Here is a 15,348-nt window from a genome sequence, read left to right on the forward strand (position 1 = left end):
GGTGGCATTTGCTGCCGGAAACGCTCAGTTACTGCACCAACCTGCCCTGAGGTGGGTTCAACAGTACCGTGGCAAAAATCTTCTCTCACCTCTGCCCCACCTTCATGCCTCTTACCAAACCCTCCCACCAGCTCTGGAGAAAGAGTGTGAGATGTTTCATGCACAAATTGCCTTCAGAATACTTTATTCAGAGGCAAAATAGTGTGTTGAGCATGGTAAAACTTAAATAACTGCTGTGTAGGGATTAAGATCAAATGTTTGCTCTCCTTACAGAACCAGTCAGTCTCCAGGGAGCATGGAGATGTCTGTATGCCCATGGGACATCGCTGTCCTTTCTTCCACAAGAAAAAAAAAATAACCAAAAACATCTCCTGTTCTTGCGCTTTTCATGGCATTCAGTGAAAAAATAATCCAAAATAGCATTACTGTACAGACGGAGAGATCTGTGCAGATGGCACTGTGATCTGAAAGAGACAAATAACTCCTTTGAGTGTCACAGCTCCTCACCAGCATCAGAGGACACAATAAAGCACATATGTCTACCTAAACACTAATATTCATCACTACCATATTGAATCTCAGGAGGCACCTGGGACAAGAAACTGATTTTGCAGAAGGCAAGCTTCTAAAATCGATCTGCATGATTAGATTGTGTCACAACTAGTAATTTTTTATGATCATTTTTGTTATGCATATTTGGCCATTATGTTTTGGGGTGTTTTCAATCTAATACAGCTTCTGGTCAGTAAATGCTCTGATTTCCACATACAGGCTTGTGGCTCGTGTACTTTTAGACTACATCTTAGGAAGTTCTTCAGTAGAAGGGTGGTGAGACTCTGGAATAGACTGCCCAAGGAGCCTGGGGATGCCTTCTCCCTGGGGGTGTTCAAGGCCAGGCTGGATGAAGCCTTGAGCAGCTGAGTCTAGCTGAGGTGTCCCTGCCCATGGTGGGAAGGTTGGAGCAGATGATCTCTGAGGTCCCTTCCAGCCTAAGCCATTCTAGGATTCTACTTGCAGTGGCCTGGCCTCTGTGTGTCTGTCAGCCTTATCCTGGACCTGCTCCCTGTCCCCTCCCTCCAGCAGTATTCAGATGTCATCTGCTGCTGGCAGCACTCCCAGCTACCAGGAAGCAAATCCTCAAACCATCCCACACAAGGAATGTGGTCGGTCAATAGGGATGGTGCAGGCTCTGAGTCAGCCCTGCTCAAATGTCCTATATACAGAGCTGCAGCTGTGAAACACATTGTCACAAATAGCATGGGGGAAAAATAAAATCCAAGTTACTTTTAATATTAAAATGAAAGGAAAATAAGAGGGTAATAGTTTATTGTTTAAGTTTGATGTGTGCAGTACAAATTCTAACACTCTTAGGCTTTTGTAAGAGATTGGGGGGAAAAAAAAAATCTTGGAAATGACCTATGAGACTGAGTAGATTACTTAAATGTGTATTTCTTCACCAAGAGTAAATCCCAGAGAAAAGAACAATACAACATCTTTGTCCTCAATCTCTTATGGTTCTATGGCTATACTGGAAACTTTTAACTGGAAAAGAAGGTAATAAATGAGATTTTTATACAGGCATCATGTGGCAAAATTGGTCTGGTAAATCCGTTTCCACTCAACCATAGTAATGGGGACAGGCTTCAAGATCTTTCTGGTATTTACAGAGGAATGATCAGTTTGGGTTCTTACCTTATTTACTGACTCTTTGTTATTACTGTTCCATTTTGAGCAGGGATAATAGGTGCAGGGACATCCACTTCAGGAGCATCAAAAAAGTATGCCTACATGTATTACAGAGGAGAAAAAGCTTGTTTAGAGTGAAACAAACAGGCCTCATCCTAGCTCTTTCTTTCCATGCCCACTGTTCACAAGGTACAAGCACAGCAGTGAAATGGCAAATTTGGGTCTTTTTCTGTTCCTATCAGATTAGAAATGATGCTCTAACTGTGCTTTAAATATATCAGCAGCTAGGGCTTTTGAGAAAGATCCATCCTAGAAGGGACTGGGCTGCAGGTATTCATTTGACAGTCTGCTGTGTTCACTGATGAAATTCCTGACCATTTCCACTGACAGAAGCCCCACTGAAGTCAGCTGCACATCTCCTCCTAACCCAAGAGTTTTTCCTCCACCTCCCTGCATGCTAAGCTATGGGAAACCAAATCTATCTTCTATCTACTCTCAAAGCTGGGGAGAACCAGAACTGAAGCCTGGATGACATCACTCTGCCCGCTGCAACAAAGACAACTTAAATACTCCTCATTACGTATTTCTGTAGCACTAATGTTTTCATAATGTTGAGGTTTTTAGGAAGTCCTAGCAGGTTTACATTTTTTATAATGTTGAGGTTTTTAGGAAGTCCTAGCAGGTTTACATTTTTTATAATGTTGAGGTTTTTAGGAAGTCCTAGCAGGTTTACATTTTTTATAATGTTGAGGTTTTTAGGAAGTCCTAGCAGGTTTACATTTTTTATAATGTTGAGGTTTTTAGGAAGTCCTAGCAGGTTTACATTTTTTATAATGTTGAGGTTTTTAGGAAGTCCTAGCAGGTTTACATTTTTTATAATGTTGAGGTTTTTAGGAAGTCCTAGCAGGTTTACATTTTTTATAATGTTGAGGTTTTTAGGAAGTCCTAGCAGGTTTACATTTTTTATAATGTTGAGGTTTTTAGGAAGTCCTAGCAGGTTTACATTTTTTATAATGTTGAGGTTTTTAGGAAGTCCTAGCAGGTTTACATTTTTTATAATGTTGAGGTTTTTAGGAAGTCCTAGCAGGTTTACATTTTTTATAATGTTGAGGTTTTTAGGAAGTCCTAGCAGGTTTACATTTTTTATAATGTTGAGGTTTTTAGGAAGTCCTAGCAGGTTTACATTTTTTATAATGTTGAGGTTTTTAGGAAGTCCTAGCAGGTTTACATTTTTTATAATGCTGAGATTTTAGGAAGTCCTAGCAGGTTTACATTTTTTATAATGCTGAAATTTTACAAAGTTATAGCAGATTCATATTTTCATACACAAAACTCATAATCATACACTATATATGGAACCTTCAGTCATTTTAAAGAAACAACTAAGCACAGTACTCATTGGAATAAGCTGTGAGTGGATACACCTTGCTGATCCTGTGATGAATTCCAGATGAATTCAAACTGCTTTGTGAGTGATTTTGTGCTATTTATTACTGAGTGTGTTGCCAGCACTGTCAAAAGTCAGACCAGCATCAATTTTTTCTGTGTTTGAAATAACTGGAACTTTTAGTTTGGAGGTTTTGCTGTATGATTTGTTCATAACAGGTCAAATAAAAGGCGAGGAGGTGTCATACCAAGCAGCCCACAGACAGCAGGGTATGCAGCAGAACAATGGTCCCCACAGTGACCAGCGCAACCCTCCGGTTGTCATCTCGGACAGCAGGCCAAAAGGTCATCACCAAAACAGAGCCCGAGAGGCAGAGGGAGAAGATCATCAGCACCCAGCGCACCACTTCTTGTGGAATGATCCACAAAATCTGTGAGAGGGAGTAAAACCATCGTTAAAGAGACTGGGAAACATGTATTCCTTTATGTCACCTTTTATTCTCTGGCATTTCCTCACTTCCAGACAATTTGTGCAGTAATTAACTCACACCTTATCTGTCTGTTATCTGAGGAAAGAATAACAGCAGTCGCAGATGTAACAAGAGCATGTCCCTCCAAGGCCTACTCCTCATCAGAGTGACCCAGGATGGTCCCTGCCAGAGAAGCTTGTCCCTGGAGCCATCAGCATTGCCATCCCACACACCACTGCCTGGACCCTAGGGATGTGTGGTGGGTTGAAAACTCCCCCCAACATTAAACTTCCAGACCAGCCCAGTTGGAAGCAACTGAAGCTATATTTACAAGCAAAACTACAATCTACAATGAAATGCAACGAATATGTACAAAATATACAATATTTACAGGTATTTACAATTTATAAACAGCACAAGAACCCCTCTGGCCAAAAAACAGGAAAGCTGCTACTAGCTTCCCACACCCTGCCCCAGTCCTTATCCCGTTGGACACAAAGGGACAAGAGAAGAGAGCAGACAGTTATTTTGTTATACTCAGCCACAACAAAGAACACAGCCAAGGGCAGCAAAGCCAAGCAGAAGCCAGAGCCTAGTTTCTGCTAGAGCAAGGAAGTCAAAAAGAGAAAGAGTAGCCTACACAACCATGTTTGTAATCTGTCCAATGGGACTGTTTAGAACATATCATTATTTTCCTTTTTACTCCCAATAGTGATTTGTTTACATTCTAGCACTTTCTGTTCAAGATCTGCAGAAAATTTTCCAGGCAAAGCCTGAAACTACTACAGGACATGATTTCTGAAGTTGGCTCAGCTGCCTGCCTGCCAGGCTTGCCAGCAGCAGCGTTGTTTGCATTTGCAGCCCCTGGGGAAATGTCCCTGGGCTTTTCCAGGATCCATCAGAGGTCTCTACACCAGACAAGTCAAGTAAAAGGAGCATATGATTTGCCCAGCCCAAACTTTGGAGTAATCAACAAGAAACAGCCAACTTTCTAAGCCAGCAGCTTTTCCGAGGGCATGCCCTCAGGGTGCGCTCTCCAGGCCATACTTACCGCTGTGGGGACGTAGATAAAGAGGGAGTAGCCATACACACACACGATCTCCAGGAACGAGTAGGAGACAATGTTCATAACTTTGCTGTTCCTCCACATCAGGAATCCCCAGAGAGCAAGGGGGACAAGCCAAGCATAGGCATAAATCGTTGTGGCTGCTATGGACACTATAGAAATGGGACAAAAGAGAGAAGTGCGGCCAGCAGGTCGAGAGAGGTGATTCTCCCCCTCTATACCACTCTCATGAGACCCCCCCCCGGAGTACTGTGCCCAGTTCTGGAGCCCCTATTACAAGAAAGATCTGGAACATGTCCAGTGAAGGGCCACAAGGATGAACAGAGGGCTGGAGCTCCTCTGCTGTGAGGGCAGGCTGAGGGAGTTGGGGTTGTTCAGTCTGAAGAGAAGGATCTGAGGAGACCTTATTGTGGCCTGCCAGTATCTGAAGGGGGCCTACAAGAAAGCTGGTGAAGGACTTTTTAGGGTGTTGGGTTGTGACAGGACTGGGGGGAATGCATCCAAGCTAGAGGAAGGGAGATTTAGATTAGACATGAGGAAGAAGGTCTTCACCATAACAGTGGTGAGACACTGGAACAGGTTGCCCAGGGAGGTGGTGGAAGCCTCATCCCTGGGTGTTTAAGGCCAGGCTGGACGTGGCTCTGAGCAACCTGATCTAGTGGAAGGTGTCCCTGCCCATGGCAGACGATCCTTGAGGTCCCTTCCAACCCTGACAATTCTGTGATATGTCTAACTTGGAATACCAGCCAGAATCAAACATGTAGAAGTTCTTAGCTACTATTTTGCCAACACTCCAAGCTAGTTTAAAAGTAAAGACTCCAAAAAGGATCCTTACGATATTTTAAATTCATTTCTTCTACCTGTGTACAAAATGCTCTTGGTTTCAGTGTGAAAGGAAGAGCCACAGAGGAAAGAAAAACTTAGTTAAAAATACAGAATTGGCTACTAACAGCTACTGAAAATTGAGAACAGAATGCAGATGTGCTGAAAAAATTGCAAGGGAGCACAGAGATGAGTGTCAAATCTGACATTAATCAAGTGATTGGATTCCCAAGTGGCAGTGTTCCCCTGAGCAGGCTGTGGATTTTGGAGACAAAGAATAGCCATGTTCCTCTGCAAGGAAAGCAGGCTCCTTTATACTACAAAGGTAGGTATAGACGACTGGCTCCTCACTCTGAGTTCTTTAGAGCGTGTATCAGCTGAGCATCTTTTGCTTATTTTTTTGTTTGCCAGAAGGTGACAACTTACAAACCTCAGTGGGTGTTGAGAGTAATACTTTAATGGAGTCATTTTCTGTCTGGGGCCTGCAGGCTCCTAGGAGGCCACAGATCCAGAAAGGTACCTATAAAAGCACCACAGTGGCCACTGCTTGGCTTTCACTCTCTGCCCAAGGGGGCATTCACTAAGGCTGGAGAAATAACTGCTCCTGCTTGCTCTACTAAAATCCTGTAATTATGCTCTGGAGTTCTGCAGTTACAGCCCACTTCACAAACTCATTTCACATCTCAAAAAAGGTATAGAGAGCAATCCCTCAAAAGACTCTGCTAAATCTAAGATGTGACCTGTTTTTACATTACTTCTACATTACTTCACTGGAAAAAACAAACAAAAAACCCCAACAACCTCCAAACACACAAACACAGGACTGTATCAACGACTTACAAACCTTTTCTGAACTCGGGCACGTAGTGGTACGTTGGTTTGCCGAGGTGGATGAAGAAATTGGAGAGATTGCCACTAACAGCAATGGTAAAGACAAGCGTGGCACATATCCAAAAAGGACCTTAAAAGGAAACAAACAAGTTCAGTAGTAACTCCTCTGCACTCTTGGGTTTTTGGTCTTTTTTTTTTTTTTTTTAAGGCCAGGAAGTAAAAAGAAATACAAATGTGAAACTTTTAGCACAGAACTTCTTACACCTTTTACATACCATAAAGGTCAGGATTGCTGCGGATGTACAGCCTTACAAAGTTCTTCCCCGGCACTGGGAATACTGAGCCTTTGATTCTGTCCAGGACCTGTGAAAACACACAGATCTGTCTGAGTGAAAGTGCAAAAAGCAAAAAACCTCAGTGTCTGGCTGAGGCAGAGCTCAGACAACAGCTTTCCTCTGAAGTGAAGTATTAACCTGGTAGGTGTCCACATCAAAGAATGTCTGGTAGTAGTCGAATGTCCAGAAAGGGGCACTTCTCTTCTGTCCTGCGAGCAACTGCACAGTGGGAAAGGCAACGTGGAAAATGTTACAAGCACGAAATTTGTGCACTATTAGTTCCTTTACACAAGAGTTAAGTGGTATCTGTACCTGGAGAGAAAACAAACCTAACCAGGTGGTGCTTACTACGTATTATTTAACGTTTTCCCTTTCCTTGTCTAGTATTTGTTAGCAGCAGCTCATCTTTTACCTCAAGCTGAATGTTTGTCTAGGGTTCTGAAGAGCAGCCTGACACCACCTTCCTTCATATCACTAATGGCTACGTTCACTGAACCATTCAGACAAGCCCTGGCCCTTCCAAAGTTTCCTGCTCTTCTGCCAGAGTCACCAACCCCACATCAGAACCAGCAGAAACAAGCACAGTGATGAGTTTGCAGCTGCTGCTGCCACACTCATCTCCGGGCACATTTGCTTAGTTTAAATCTCTACCATTTCAGGACCATTTCCTAGACTGCAAACCACAACAGCTGAGAGCCAACAAACAATTGCTCCCTGCCAGCTCTGCCAATGAGACAGGTAACCTGTGACAGAGAAGCAGCGGAGTTTTAAGTCACCCAGCATAAATTCCTGGTGTCCTCTAGAAATACTTCGGTGCTGTTAGCACCATTTGTCTATGTGCTGATGGAGGCAGCATGGGTGTTAAGCACCTTACCTCTGTTTTATCGGAGTCATCTGTCCCCAGTAGTTCATCATCCTCCTCTCTCCCTGGCTCCTGCAGGCGGCTGTGCTGATTCTTGGGGATTTCGACTGGCTCATCGATGCTTATTGTGGTAGCATCAGGATTTGCTGCAAGCAAATTAGCTGCATCGTCAAATTCTGCAAATAAGTACATTGCAAGATGGGCTATGATCGAGTTACCAACAGTTTTGTTCTTGTGGCTCAAAAAACTACATTAAGACACTGCCCAAGAAAAGGTAACTCAATAGGTTAGGCTTGTTAAATATGAGCTGGTTTGTAAAACTCAAGGAGACGCAGCTGAAGCTCAACATTTCGTTATTTCATCAAATGTGAGGCCCTTTTTCCTGCTTATCTGCCTGCATTAAGGTACACCAGCACCACTGAATCTGCCTTTCCTTCCTGTGATCAACCCCGACCCAAGGGCCAGCATGGGCTGGGGGAAGCTACCTATCTGAAGAGTATGTAGAAATGGGTAATTCTAATTTTCTCCAGGAATTAAATTTTTTCAGACCTGAATTCACGTATTGAAAATTAATGAATTCTGAAACCACAGCCCATTCTGCCTGCTTTCAGCTTCCTCTTCCCACCACACAGGATTTCGGTCAGCAGTGGTTTTAGTTCACCAACACGAAAATTTCATCTCAGGAAACAGAGGCTATTCCTGAAACTAGTCGCAGAACTTCGAAGGAAGCGGCTACTGCGAGAAAGCCCAGAAATGCTTGGAAGGCTCCACACGGCTGACGGCTCCATCAGCTGGGCCCCAAGCCCCAGGGCTACCCCGGCGACATGCGCCTTTACCTTGAAATTTCAGGTCATCCGCAGCCGCCATTCATCCGCTTGGTCGAAAGACAGGTCCCCGAGGCCCGGACCCTCCTGAAAGAGCAGCACCGCTAATCCCACACACCCCACGCCGATCGCTTCCCCTTGCGCCAGCCACGCTGCCGCTGCCCCCACTCGCCTCTGCCGCTTCACGTCCCTCGGGCCGCCCCCTTCACCCCGCCCAGAGCTGGCCGAGGCTCCGGTGCCGGACTAGGAAAGCCCCCGCACCTCCGAGTCCCGCAGCCCAACCGCTCCCGGCAGCAGCCGCTCCGCTCCCTTAAAGACCAGCAGACGCCGCGCAGCGACAGCCAATCAGCAGTTCCGCTACTCCCCTCTTCCCCCCGGCCCTACGGCTCCTAGGATACGTACAGGCCACGCGTCGTGCACCGGCCAATGAGCGGCCACGCGGCACGTCGTCTTCCGCCTCCACCCCGCCCCCGTAAAGAGCCAGCGGCGAGCCGGCGCGGCCCGCGGCTGCTCGCCCCGGAGTCCCGAGCCCTGCGCGGCCGCCGGCGCCGGAACGGGGCAGCGGCTCCTGCCGTTTTAAGTGCTACATATACATGCTGGGGAAGGATCTAGGCCCCAAGTCCTGTGAGGAAACGGCCCCAAGTTGTGCTACAGGAGGTTTAGGTTGGTTATTAGGAAAAATTTCTTCCCCAGAAGGGGTGTCAAAGCTCTGGAAGGGGGTGCCCAGGGAGGTAGTGGAGTCACCATCCCTGGAGAGATTTTACAGATGTGTAGAGGGGGTGCTAAGGAACATTGTTTAGAGGACAGGGTGGTGCTGGGTTAATGGCTGGAATTGATTTGGATTCTATATGCATCAACCCAAGGCCCTGAGCATCAGCACTGATGGTCCTGTGCAAAAACGTGCAAGCTCCTAGCCTTGCATGCACAGGGTCTAAATGTGTGACTGCTGGCAGCATCACACCCTTTGATACTGCTGGTAGAATACTTACTTTTAGAATCAGTCATTTTGGTTGGAAAAGACCTTTAAGGTCATCAAATCTTACTGCTAACTCAGCACTACCACGTCACCACTAAACCATGTCCCTCAGCACCACATCTACACACTTAAATACTTCCAAGGATGGTGACTCCATAACTTCCCTGGGCAGACTGTTCCAGGGCTTGACAACCCTTTTAGTGAAGAAATTTTTTTCTAATATCCAGCCTACATCTTTCCTGGCACAACTTGAGGTCTTGCTCTTGTCCTATCAGTTTTTACTTGAAGAAGAGTCCAACATCCACCTGACATCAGCCTCCAGGGAGCTGTAGAGCATTTAGTCTGCAGTTCAGACAAAACATCCTGATTCACCTCCTCTCATTAGTAAAATATATATTTGTGAATAAACCTTAGCACTGTGCAATTAGCACTAAAAATTTGTCCATTAATGCCTTTGGTGCAGATGGAGCTGGTGAGGCTGACAGGCTCCTTGCTCACACAGAAAGGTGACAGCATGCAAGGCAGGGCAAAAATTCAACCAAACACGTGATAATTTTTCCTCCTCCCCTAATCCTCTACCTTTGCCCCTGCTGTTGTGCTGCATTCCCACCAGAAGCAGTCAGACCTCCTCCACCACCATGTATTCCTACAAAAACTCCTGCGAACATTGTTGTGGGCAAAACACTGCTGATACTGTTCCCCAACGCCATGAAAAGATACATCCTAAAACTGGGTGAAAAGAGCAAAATGAACAAGAACCCAAAGTTCAGCTATGAAAACTGGGGTCCTACCTTTTTTAGTTTCAAATATTTGCTCTTTGTGCTGAAGGTGAAGTGGAAGAGGCTGGAGGATGAAGCCTGCTCCCAACACACCAGTGGTGACTTCAAACGGGGAAGTTTGTCACCTCTTGGATTTCATGCGAGGTGAGTCAGTCAGCTGTATGGATGGGTTTGGCTTGCTGAGATGAGATATGAGAAGAAGCTGCTGAGGGAACAGGAACAAACAGCTGGCAGGAGGGAGGACAACATGGCAGAGAAAACTCACAGCCAGCCTCATTTGAAGGGAAAGACACAGCACATTCTGTCTGCCCCTTGATTTTCAAAAACAACCTGTGTTTATCATCCTGGCTACAGTATCTCTTCACACCAATAAGCTTGGGAACCTCTTGCAAAAGCTGGCTCTGCCTGGAAATATAAAGCCAAGGTAACTTTAGGGAGAAAAGACTCAGAATCAGAGCCATGGGTAGTGATTCACAAGTGCAGGTTGTCACTCCCTCCCTGTACATACAGAACATCCCCACCAGCTCTCTTCACCAGCCTAAAGCCTAGAAAGCACACAGTGGTTTCTCCAGACTGAAAGTGACTAGAAATCAAGCAGGGGAAAAAAAAGCTGCTGCTTTGTACTTTGCCCCCTGCCTCCCACTGATATCTCTGTAGAAGGTGGAATTAATCATTAAGCTGCAGTAGTCCTGACCCCCACGGGAGGGATTTTGTGCTTCTCCAACTCTGCTCTCCTAATTACATTTACATTTATGTAGAAAACAGGATGCAAATTTGGCAAAGAGAAATAGGAGATCTACAGGAAGGGCCCCCCTTTATTAGATCCTTTAGGATGTAGATCTATGTTAGTAGAAGGTTCTGAAGTTAAGCCCAGCCAGAAGGAAGATGTTGAACAAATTTCAGGTAATTTAGTATAACCAGAGATTAAAAGAGATGCTTTAAAGTCCTGCAGGTTCTCTTAAATGGAGGCCTTGCAAACAGATGCTAACACCTGGGGGCACATCCTGTGCTGATTTATAAGCAACTGCATAAACACTTTTGCCAGAGGCTTGTGCAACATTAGTTTGATAAATAATAATATGTAACCCTGGTTCTGTTTGGACAGGAAATTGCAGAAGCACACTGAAAGTATGTGATGCATGACTGAAGAGTCTGCGGCTTCCCCTCAGCTCAGCTAGAACCTGAACCTCTGACAAAAAAAAAACATCAAGACATGGCCACTAGGTTAATGAAAAGGCACCAGGACTCTTTGTTTCCCTGTCCATCCCTCAACTACTGTCCTCCACAAAACTTTGCAGACAATCATGATTAGCTTTTCTGAGGATTCTTAAGGATCTTGGCAAGGGTGTGATATGCTACACGCTGTATATCCATCGTTTCCCTATCCCCCACTGTTGGTAACTTCACAACTGGTGAGGACAGGAGAGACCTGCATGATGCCTCCTGCCTTTACTGAGCTCTACAAAGGGAAGAGTCTCCCTCAGTGAAGCCCATGGATGGATGTGGCACAGGAGAGAGCCAGGCTAGGAAAAACAAAGCATCTTTATGCCTGTTTTGCATAGCTGCAGATGTTCTACTACCTATTTTGATGTCCTAAGAAGAAAGTCATGGGGCTCCCAAAGAAACTGTGACAGAGGCTCAAGTCAGTGCATTCATTCACTCCTGTTCTCCCTCCCACCACTGAGTTAACCACAAACTGTCCTGTTTTTTCCAGATAACAGACCTTTAATCCTGAATTTTGGAAGTTGCACCTGACCTTCATTTATGTTCAAATTTGATGAGTTCAAGAAGATCATCAGAGATTTCAGTTCCATAGCAGATTTCCTTATCATCTACATTGAAGAAGTTCATGCAGAAGGTACAGTACAAACATTCCAGTGATGCCTACCAAAACCTCAGACGTGTGTCATTACCTTCAGGAAGGAAAGTAGCTTGGGAAAAGAGAGCACTGCAAAGGGGAAAGAAATTTGCCTCAAATCAGAAGTGGCAACATCAAATCTGGGCACTAGTTTCTGTCTCTAATTCTCCAAAGATTTAACTCACACATCTGACCCTACACCAAGGTACTGAAAATCCCTGAAGGTGAAGGAGTAGAATCACAGCATCCTAGAATGGCTGAGGATGAAAGCGACCTACTCAGGTTGGAAGCACTGCTGGGCATCTCAGGGTGTGCTGCTCCTCAGCTCAGGAGCTTGTTCTCCTAGCACTGGAGCCTGGCTACTTAAAATTGGAAGAGAGGCTAACACAGCAAATGCTCTCTCCTGTGCTGATGTGCATAAAGAGGTGGCTTCATTCACTGACAAAAGCTCAAGTGACTGACCTTAAGCAGACTTAAGAGAAATCTTCCTTTCATTAATAACTGCATCTCCACTACGGCTTCAACTGCTGTTCCTTAAAAAGAGCTATGAGTCTCCCATGGAGTGTTAGAGCCTCTCCATCTACAAGCTGAGGCTATTTAGAGTCACAAGGATGATTAGGGGACTTGAGCATCTCCCCTATGAGGAGAGCCCTGGGTATGTGGTCTGGAGAAGAGAAGACTGAGAGGGGATCTCATAAATGTCTATCAATATCTGAGGGGTGGATGTCAAGTGGAGGGGGCCAAGCTCCTTTGGGTGGTGCACAGTGATAAGACAAGGAACAATGGATACAAACTTGAACATAGAAGGTTTCACCACAACGTGAGGAGAACTTCTTTACAGTGAGGGTGACAGAGCCCTGGAACAGGCTGCTCAGAAAGGTTGTGGAGTCTCCTTTTCTGGAGACTTTCCAAATATACCTGGATGCATTGCTGTGCAGACTCCCCTGGGTGATCCTGCTCTGGCAAGGTGGTTGGACTCAATGATCTCTGGAGGTCTCTTCCAACCTCTAACATTCTGTGATTCTGTGACTTCAGAGATCATCTCCTCCAACCTCCCCACCAAGGGCAGGGACACCTCTCAACTAGACTCAGCTGCTCAAGGGCTCATCCAACCTGGCCTTCAACACCCCCACGGAGGAGGCATCCAGAGCCCCCTGGGCAGCCTATTCCAGAGTCCCCCCAATAATTGCAGTATTCTCTTAAGATAGTTTGGGGATATGACACACACTATACATCTCCACCTTTAACGACTATTCAACATATTCCTTGCTAAACCCCCTTCTTATGTGTTTCAGATGGATGGACTTTCAAAAACAACATTGTTATTAAAGATCACAGACACCTCGAAGACAGAAAAATGGCAGCCCAACTACTTCAGCAGAATAATCCTTTATGTCCAGTGGTTTTAGACACTATGGACAACCTGAGCAGTTCCAAATATGCTGCACTGCCTGAACAACTCTATCTGCTTCAAGGAGGGAAAGTCATCTACAAGGTACAACAAAATCACTAAGCACTGAGAGGTTTATCCTTCAGAATAACTTCAGGCTGCTTTGCATGTGTCAATATTTCATTGTTTGAGAGCTAAGCATTTCACAGTTCACTCTAACTGTGGAGAGAAATAGACCTGCAGTAAAACCAGCCCGGGCCTTTATAATGTGCCTATCTGAGGCACACCTCAGCCTTGCTCAAATATTTATCTTCTGCCTCACTAGGAAACCTGGAACTGTGAGATCCAGAAACGCTTTCCAGCTCCAAGATGCAGAAGTTGTCCCTGTCCCAGTGACACAAGCAGGGTCAAGCTGTGTACACACCATCTCCCACGCGATGGCTGTTGCACAAAGGAAGCCCAAGCACACCTGCCCACACTGCTGTGCTCTAACAGGACTTGTGCCCTGTCTGCTTGAGCCTCACTGTATCATTTTATTGCCTTTGCAGGGAGGAGTGGGGCCTTGGAATTATCACCCACAGGAGATACATGCTATCCTGGAAAAAATGAACTAGAAAAAGGACTTTGGAGTCAAGACTACCTGGATTTAAAAAGTTCAGTCATTAACTTTTCATAGGCATAACTGTAAGAGGAAAGAAAAAAAAAAACCAAACACAAAACAAACCAAGAATTTAACAGCAGAGACAAGAAGAATAATGCACGTGTATCCAGCGAACATCTGTGATATGTTCATTACCTGTTATTTGCAAAAGGCAGCTGGCACACAAAGCAGCCAATTTCACACCATTAGGATTCTCTTGCACACAGACAATTTTCCTAACTGTTCACTTTGACTTCAGAAGGCTTCTGAGCAGGACAATCTCTTTCAACATTGGACAGTCACAGCCTAAAGCACAGAGGGCTGTGGCCTGATTGGAGACTGTATTTATAGAAACAAGGGATTGATCTGCAGTTATTAAAAAAATTCTATCGGAGCACTTCAGATGGCTTCAGGTTATTTCCCTCCCCATCCTGCCTCTCTCCCCACTGGCTTATTCCTAAGCATTAATAAATGTTTATATTCAGCCTATTAACCTCAAACAGTTGAGAAAGTTACTAATTCAAGAACTCTTCAAGGGCCTGTTTGACAGCAAGAAGTAGTATCTCCTATTTAAGCATTTCATACTTTTTTTTTCTATTGAAATTCAAGGGCAAGGGAAACATTTTAGAGGAAATCAAGTTCTAATTCCTATATTAAGGAAGTCTGATATAACTATACTAGTTGAAATGGACTTGAGTTATGTTCAAGAGTTCTAGGGCAACAGTCTTAAGTTATAGAGCTGGAATGCTGTTACTGCAGTTAACAAGAGTACTGCACCACACATGGGCTCCATGACCTTAAAGGTCTTTTCCAACCTTAATGGTTCTCTTCTAGTTGAAGATCACAGAATCACTAGGGCTGGGAAAGACCTTTAAGCTCATTGAGTTTAGCCATACTACTACCATGACCACTAAATTATGTTCTGAAGCACCACAGCTACAGCTTCTTGAGTACCTCTAGGGATGGTGACTCCACCACCTCCCTGGGCAGCCTGTTCCAACTCCTCACCTTGCTCTCACTAAAGAGGTTTTTCCCAGTGTCCAATCTAAACCTCCCCTGGTACAACTCAAACCCATTTCCTCTCATCCTGTTGCTGGTTACAGGAGAAGAGACCAACATCAGCCTCACTCCAGCCTCCTTTCAGGTAGCTATAGAGAGCAATAATACCTCCCCTCAGCCTTCTCTTCTCCAGATTAAACAACCCCAGCTCCCTCAGCCTCTCCTTATATGGTGCCCTCCAAACCCCTCACCAGCCTCATTGCTCATCTCTGGACATGCTCCAGCACCTCAATGTCTTTCCTATCCTGTGGCACCCAGAACTGAAACCAAAATATGACCCCAGCAGGGCCCAGTACAAGGGGCCCCATCATTTCTCTGCTCTTGCTGGCCACACTGGTTTTGATCCAGTCCAGGATGCCATTGG

General features: G+C 45.1%; 2 protein-coding genes across 2 annotated transcripts; one reads left to right on the forward strand and one right to left on the reverse strand.

Moving 5' to 3' along the window:
* Positions 1-199: 199 nt before the first annotated feature.
* On the reverse strand, positions 200-10,089 carry YIPF1 (Yip1 domain family member 1). The gene is made up of 10 exons (XM_054383961.1): positions 10,050-10,089; positions 8,295-8,369; positions 7,471-7,634; positions 6,735-6,815; positions 6,537-6,624; positions 6,275-6,391; positions 4,594-4,760; positions 3,321-3,503; positions 1,693-1,784; positions 200-464 (listed from the first exon to the last, which is right to left on the reverse strand). The coding sequence occupies exons 2-9, from the start codon at positions 8,323-8,325 to the stop codon at positions 1,698-1,700; spliced, it is 918 nt and encodes a 305-aa protein (XP_054239936.1). The 5' UTR covers positions 8,326-8,369; positions 10,050-10,089; the 3' UTR covers positions 200-464; positions 1,693-1,697.
* On the forward strand, positions 8,709-13,899 carry DIO1 (iodothyronine deiodinase 1). The gene is given in 6 exon segments (XM_054384583.1): positions 8,709-8,855; positions 9,784-10,115; positions 10,117-10,181; positions 11,752-11,895; positions 13,191-13,390; positions 13,834-13,899. Coding segments are annotated over 6 exon segments (954 nt in total).
* The last annotated feature ends 1,449 nt before the right edge of the window (positions 13,900-15,348 follow it).

This window comes from Indicator indicator, chromosome 10 (assembly GCF_027791375.1).
Source record: "Indicator indicator isolate 239-I01 chromosome 10, UM_Iind_1.1, whole genome shotgun sequence".
NCBI lineage: Eukaryota > Metazoa > Chordata > Aves > Piciformes > Indicatoridae > Indicator > Indicator indicator.

What these genes read in the sequence shown, in the direction of transcription:
- YIPF1 (XM_054383961.1), bottom strand. Translation starts at nt 8,325, where the DNA reads ATGGCGGCTGCGGATGACCTGAAATTTCAAG. An exon ending in CAGCAATCCTGACCTTTATG is followed by an intron (nt 6,392 to 6,536) that starts GTATGTAAAAGG and finishes TTTCCTTTTAAG; the next exon opens with GTCCTTTTTGGATATGTGCC. An exon ending in TTATCTACGTCCCCACAGCG is followed by an intron (nt 3,504 to 4,593) that starts GTAAGTATGGCC and finishes TCCCTCTCACAG; the next exon opens with ATTTTGTGGATCATTCCACA.